The sequence below is a fragment of the Helianthus annuus genome, chromosome 7 (genome assembly GCF_002127325.2).
Source record: "Helianthus annuus cultivar XRQ/B chromosome 7, HanXRQr2.0-SUNRISE, whole genome shotgun sequence".
Classification (NCBI taxonomy): Eukaryota; Viridiplantae; Streptophyta; class Magnoliopsida; order Asterales; family Asteraceae; genus Helianthus; species Helianthus annuus.
Window position 1 is genome coordinate 118961437 of NC_035439.2, and position 7811 is coordinate 118969247.

General features: G+C 37.9%; 1 protein-coding gene across 1 annotated transcript in view; it reads left to right on the forward strand.

Moving 5' to 3' along the window:
- The first annotated feature begins 7539 nt into the window (after positions 1-7539).
- Positions 7540-7811, forward strand: part of LOC110907130 — a 453-nt gene continuing 181 nt past the window's right edge. The window contains exon 1 of the mRNA XM_022152159.2: positions 7540-7811. This exon is cut by the window's right edge and continues 181 nt beyond it. Within this exon, the coding sequence (XP_022007851.1) occupies positions 7714-7811 (98 nt within the window). The 5' untranslated portion in view covers positions 7540-7713.

A 7811-nucleotide genomic window follows, 5' to 3' on the forward strand; every position in this document is an offset into this window, starting at 1 on the left:
AGATAGGCTATACGCTAATTATGTCGTTTAATTAGTAAAAAGCTTTTCATTTACGCTAATGAGCATAACTCCTAATCTAGACCTCAAACTGATGTCAAATTCTAGGGACAAGTTTATAATTCAGTAATGAAGGTTCTTATCCTCTCACAATTTCAAAAATATCGTTTTAAGGTCCAAAGGGCATAACGGTCAACATTTAGGCATATAACGGAAATACGCATGAACTAGGATTTCTATGGAACCAAGTTGTATAACCTTGGAGGGTTATACTAACTTATCATATGGTCCTAATGGAATCCTAAGGCATATCTAAACTAAGCTAAATCGGGTCAGAACTGAAAGTCAAAGCAAACGTCAACTTTTGCGACTTTCGGTTCCGAACCGAGCTTATACTTAGAATTGTCGGGTTGAATCATGCTTAGGCATGTTCAACTATTATTTACCAAGTTATTAAAGTGAGAAAACTGATTTTATGAATTTTATATAATAGCCATGTATTTTATTTAAAACTAACCCGTTTGACTTTTATTTGTCCCGACAATTAAACTAAGTAAACGTGGTAATTAGGAGGTGCCCTTTTGAGGGTTAAACGCCTACCTAATTACAGTCACGTAGCCATGTTCGTTGCGAACAATGACTCAACCGTTTAAAAGTCAAAGCGTTTATCGAAAATGCTTGACTTTCGGTTATAACCACTAAAATTAAACTAAGCAAGAAAGGACACTTACAAAAGGTCCAAGCAAGGATGGAATTGATCTTGGATGTTCAGGTATGAAGCACAAGGGCCTCAACTTAGAACAATTAGATCAAGGTGTGGAATGGGAGCAAAATCAAGAGGGGTATTTATAGGTTTTTGAGAACCGTTAGGATCGTTTCTCGTAAACCGTGATCAAATCTGAGCCATACACCTATTACCCATGGTTTACTAAACAATGGGCAGCCCCTAGATTCAAGTATGAGAGACAAAGAGCAAAACCAAAGCTGGTTTTCAACATTCTGCTGCTGGGCATTGGTATACGGACCATATGGTCCTGTATACGGTCCGTAAGGGACCAGATCAGAACAGCAAAACTTCAATTATTGACACATTAGGCCCCTACACTTGTTAATTGCCATTTCCGACACATCTAAGGCCCGTTAAACTATTTTTAAGGCTCTAAAATGATTCCTAAGCATAGGGAACATGAAACATGCTCAAAAATATGCCGGATATCGGTTCGTTTGGTCGTACGGTCACGTTGTTCGGCTAATTACGACGAAACACGGACGGACGCGAAAAACGAACCAAATCACGCGACGAATGGAATTTTATCTAGCCAAACACTAAAATAAAATATTTTAGTGCTTACATAAATTTTTGGGTGTCCGGGGATATTCAGAATGCAAGATATGCGCGAAAATGCAAACTTGTGCACTTTTTGACACTTTTAGTCCCTGCATGACCTAAAAGTTTATTTTTGCGCACCAAACACCTTTAAGCCTATATCTAAGATATATAAAGGATGAATAGGGTGTGTTTAACTTATGGTCACATTCCGGAGGGTCCGATTCTATACGAATCGACATACTTTTACAGTTTGACGCAATTAGTCCCTTAATTGCGCAAAGTAGCGCGAAATGCCGTTTAATGATATCTAAGCTTTCCATGGCCCCTAATAATCATTCCCAAGCATATAGTTAAATATTACTACGCTCCCGTTTGCTTAAATGGTCACCGAATGGCGTAGATTCAAAAGTTGACGCTTTAGGCCCCTCTATTGCGCAAACTTGCGCATTTCATCATTTATTAGCATTGAAGCCTCATCTAATCCATATTAGGCATCCTTGAAAGTATTATTAAACATTACGATGCTTCGGGTTCGCTAAAAGGTCATTCAGAGGTATAATTAAACATGTTGACACTTTTAGTCCCTTTAACTTGCAAAGTTGCGCGTAACTTTACTTATAGGCATAAAAACCTTAGACGGCCATCATTTGGCATTCCCGAGAGTATAATTAAATATTATGAAGCTCCCAATTTGTTAAAAGGTCATTCAGAGGTAAGAATTAACATGTTGACGCTTTTAACCCTTCATTGCGCAAACTTTTAATTAATTCCACAAACGGCTACACTTAATCATCAAGTGGCACATTTGTGAATATAAACACCGTAAGAGATATTTAGAAACTTATTTTAGGTATGCTAACACTTCCAGTCCTTTCATAATCAAAGTTTTTGATTTTTCGAAAAATTAGTCCCTAAATTTCAATGTTTGACTTCATTAAGGTTCATTACACGTGTCAATACATCATTGGGCGTAATTTTACGAGGTGTTACATTATGTGTCTTAGGGGTTGTTTGGCAACTTCTGAATGGTTAAGTGCTGAACCAGTAAGAGGTCCGAACCATTAAGTACTGAACCATTAAGAGGCAGTATAACGCTTAACCGTTTAAAGACAAATGTTTGATCAAATCAGATTAGAGTTTCAGACTTAGTATAATGCTTAACCATTCATAGGCAAATGTCTGAACCATTCAGACATGTGCTCGCGAAACAAACAGGTTGAACCATTAAGTGCTGAATTAGTAAGAGGTCTAAATCATTAAGAGCCCCATTAAGAGGTAAACAAATAGCCCCTTAGTCTAATTAGGGTAGGTTTGATCACTTTGTGATCAAGCAATGTTTTGTATAGAAAAGGTTTATTAGGTTTGTAAATTTGTTGTGGTTTGATTCTAATAAAAGAAAAGAGTCGTGAGTTTGTTTCTCACAATATTGGGTTGTTTGTTTGTTGTTTTTTATCAAGTTGTTCCAACAATTTGTATCATAGCACATACGATTGAAAGCCTGTTGAATCACCATTGAAGAAAACTGAACCTAAGACGTGTTCAAGGAGAGGTCGTCATCGAACCTGCGACGGGTTTGAAGGCCACTGGTTTAGTACGAAGTTGTTGAAATTCGATCTGTGAGAGCTCGAACTGCGGAAGAGGCTGTGAAGTTTCAAAATAAAGGGTTGTGCAAGTTAACCATGAAAACAAATCAATTGGAGCGAGTATGTCAAGTGAAAGTTTAATCACCTGTGACAGGTGTGGAGTTATCCGAGCATTTCGGGGTGGTATGGTGTGATACCGATGTTGACCTGAGTGATTTGGGGTGGTGCAGTGCGATATTGATGAAAGAACAAGTACGGTGTGATACCGAAAATAGAAGAGTTGGTTAATCTGTGATAAATTGATCAAACGCGACAATGACTATTGGTTTATATAGTGACCTGATAAAACAACGCTCAAGGTTGTTTAGTTTATGCACTTGAAAATCAACAACCAAGGTTTGTTTAAACAATTGGAGGTGACTACGGAAAAATCTAGAGTCCGCTTGAAAATCATACCATCCAAAGGAAACGTAAAGTTAATTTTTGGGTGGAAATAAATTGGAGTTTGTTGAAAATAACTAATTCCATGTAACAAAGTAAATTTGAACGATAAACTTTGTGAAATAACTTGAGTGATTCAAGTTGTGTGACGATGAACTTATGTGACTCAAGGAGTGAGCGACCGGACAGTGTGATACGGATCACTGCGATGAAGATCATGATAGTGAATATCATGATGATGATTGAAAGTAACGGGCTTGAGAAAACAGTGTTTTCGAGAGGGCGTGAAAGGGAAAAGTGATTCTTGTTGGCGGGTGCGAGAATTCAAGTATCGTGAATGGGTTGGTGGATATAAGACTAGTATTACTTGGAATCAAGGATCTTAGAGGGACCACATCAAGATTAAGGGGGGAGAGGGGTGGGGATGTTAGAGTTACATATTTTTATGGATTATGTGTATTTGAGTTATTATTTAATTAGGTGTCATAGTCTAATTGGGATATGTTTGATGACTCGATGATCAAGCAATGCTTAGTATAAATATGATCTGTTAGCTTTTTCAGTTTGGGGTGATTTGATTGTAACAAAAGAAAGAGTCGTCAGTGCATTTCTCACAATATTCGGTTGTTTGTTTATTTGTTGTTTTTATCCAATTATTCCAACATTTATAAGCTTCGCAAATCGTAGCCTTTTGAAATTTCTTATCACCACATACATCGCTGACTTCTTTTTCCCCGAGGACCACCTGCTTCTTCTTCTCACTACCTATATGTTTCTTTGTGTTCGTTTTTGTTCTTGATTACTTGTTAGTGTTTATGAACGTTCGTTTGTGTTCGTGTGTATTGGTTGTGTTCGCTACCTAAAATTAATAAACGAACACGAACACCTTCATTTCTTAATGAACAAACACCCACATAACTTCTCGTTCTTTAAGTGTTCATGAATAGTTCGTGAACACATTTATTTCTTTAACGAGCGAACACGAACAAGACATTATCCGTGTTTATTAAGTTATTATTAAAACATAAATATAAATGTTTTTATTTTTGCTAAAAGATGTGGCACTAACAAGTGTTGGAGAGCTAGAAGTTTCATGATGGTGAATGCTAAAATAGTATTTAGACTGTTATAGTGGGCTAATGCCTAAGCCACATAACCATCTTAATGGTCGTCAAACCATTATGGGGAGCTAGGGGATGATGGGCTTATAGGACGGGGTCCAACATAATGGACCAGGGCGTTTGTATCTTGAAGTAGTAGCAGCAGGAAAAGTTGAAATTGCAGGAGTTGATGTAGTCTCACTGGAAGAGATAAACTTGGTCGGGGAACTCACTAACTGGTAAGTTGCGGTTGCATGTTTGTACATGACCATTCCAGCCATAAGCCCCAAAAGGAAAAGAAATGGCCCAATAGCAATGCACCATGGTGGGGTAAATGTGTGGCAATATGTAAATACAATCCTAAGTTTGTCCAATTAGCATGCTTTTCACAAGAAACTATCTAAATTGTTATATAGTATAATATAGAGTAAACTGCAATTTTACCCCCTGAGGTTAGAGGTCATTGGCATGTCTACCCCCCTAAGGAAATAATTGCAATTTTACCCCCCACTGTTTGGGGTTATGTCGCAACCTTACCCCCGGGGGTCAATTTTGCTTAACAGTCAACACAACAAGGGTAGAGTCAAAGGGTAAATATGTAATTTTGTCAAACCATTATTATTATTATTATTATTATTATTATTATTATTATTATTATTATTATTATATACATAAACCCATCCCCATCTCTATCTCTATCTCAACCTTTTCTCTGTTTCTTTAATCATAGGACCAACATCACCTACCCCTACAACCACTACCCACTTGCTTCCATCGCTACCATACAAACCCCAATCCAATTCAAATAAACCTAGATTCACTCCGTCACTCAGTTCATGGCGGTCACCGACTTTATACCCTAGATCCCTTCTTCTTGATGACCTGCAACTGTCACGGGAGAGGACGCCTAACTATGTGTTTGATGCAACCAGATCCACCCCCAATAAAGATGGCGATGATCAACTTCAAGAGGAGATTTGGAGGTGACGATGAAGATGCAGGAAACCATGATAGTGTTTTTAGAGTTTGGATTGAGATCTTATCCTCCATAATCGACTCCCCAATCTTTTGTGGCAACTCCGTCACCGGAGAAGCTAGGGTTAGCCGGAGCAACGGAGTCGTCGGAGCGTGAAACGACGCCGAATTGGTTAGTGAGTTAGGTAGGGTTTTCAGCTAGGGTTTATAATTGGCGCTTTAAGATGAATTTGTATATAATACTGTAGAATTTTACGGATACAGAGGGCATTTTGGATGATGAAATGGAGAAGATGACGATGATGGATGAATATACATTTGGTGGATTTGTTGGTGATTAGTTAGGGTTTTGAATGGAGAAGGAGGCGGTGGTGGTGATGAACTGATGATGATGATAATGAACTTGTTTCGTTGATTTTGTGATTTGTGTTGTGGATCTGGATTTGTTGTTATTGTTGTTGTTAGGGCACTTAGGGTTTGATGAATTATGAGAGTAATTGTTTGTAGGTGATTTGTGGATCTAGCTTCCAACACCCAGAATGAACTGCTGATGATGATAATGATGATGAAGAATGAACTGCTGATGATGATGATGAACTTGTTTCGTTGATTTTGTGATTTGTGTTGTGGATCTGGATTTGTTGTTGTTGTTGTTGTTAGGGCACTTAGGGTTTGATGATTTGTGTAAATTTGATGTTGAATGAATTATGAGAGTAATTTTTTGTAGGTGATTTGTGGATCTAGCTTCCAACACCCAGAATGAACTGATGATGATGATGAAGAATGAACTAATGATGATGATGAACATGATTCTTGATTTTTTATATAATTTTAATAAGACAGGAGCAAAAACGACTTTTCACACATTATAACAGTCAAAACAAACGTTGACTGTCAAAATTGGGTGTCAGGGGGTAAGGTTGCGACATAACCCCAAACAGTGAGGGGTAAAATTGCAATTATTTTCTTAGAGGGTAAGACATGCCAATGACCCTTAACCTCAGGAGATAAAATTGCAGTTTACTCTATAATATAATATAGTAATGTAGCGTCTTTCACATCAAGTAATAGTAATTTTTCTTTTTTGTTATATCTTAAGAAAAAAAATTAACAATAGGCAACATTTCTAAAACAAAAGGCGCAAGAATATTTAATTTTCAAAAAAAAAAAAAATGGATGAATCAAAATAAGGATATATTATTAGATTTGATAGAAGAAAAGAAAGTTCATTTATATCAAAAATCATTTACATAAGAAAAACCATGGATATAAATAGAACAAAGAGAGCGAATCTATGTTGTTTATATTTAGTAAGGGTTAGTAACCTGTATATACTTAATATGGCGAGTTACTCCTAAATTATTGACAATCTAATCAAACAATGTTTTTAATCTATCATGTGAAAACACTTAGGCCAGGCGGGGCGCTCCATTGTTCTTCATAGTGATTGAAGTTCCACGTGTGGAACACCATCGCCACTTAATTCTATCACGCGTTGTAGGCTTGTAGCCATCACGCTTGAAAAGTTGTAGAATGTTACCGTTGAAGAGGGAAATTGTTGGGTGTGATTTGGTGTGGTGAGTGATGAACACCCCCACTAAAATCCATCACTTGTGATGGAACCAAGTTCGATGACGTGGCGGAACATGATTATGTGTGGTGAATGATGAAAAGTGGAGCACCCCCACCCACTAAGGAGAAGGAAGCGGGGAGTGAAGGAGAAGGAATTGCATAGTCTTTGGGAAGAAATATTCAACGCGTTGTCACCACCACGCGTTATCACCACCACGCGTGGTCAGATTCGGTGGCAGCGGCATTCGACGGTGTTCCACACGTGGTTCTTCTACCACCACGTAGCGCCCCGTCTGCCCCTTATAATGACCGTTAGGATCAATAGGGTTCTCTCGCTACTTATGGAAAATTAGGGAGGTTCCTTGAAAAGCAGATTGGAGGTTTCATTATAATAATACTTGTGTAAATAGTTGCCAATGTACTTAATATTTAATTTAACATAGAGCAGGCTCCTCATTGTGACTGTCGACTACTCTCTTTGTATACAAAAGACTATTTCGTACACATTCTCATTTAGTCATTTTCAAACACCTTCACCCAATCCAACCATAAATTTGACTCCATAAAAACCTATGACCACCATTGCCATAAAAAACCCTACCCTTTTCCTCTCCTTGCTCTCTCTTATCTTTTATATGTATATCTATATATACAAAGAGAGAAAGCTAGAGAGAGAGAGCCTTAGCAAACAAGCTCCTGAGGGTACATTTTAAAAATGGAAGTGGAGGAAAGTATCAGTAGCAGCCCCGACAGAAACAACAAGAAAAATGGCTGCAATGGTGGCGCCGGCAGCAGCTGTGGCGGTGGCGGTGG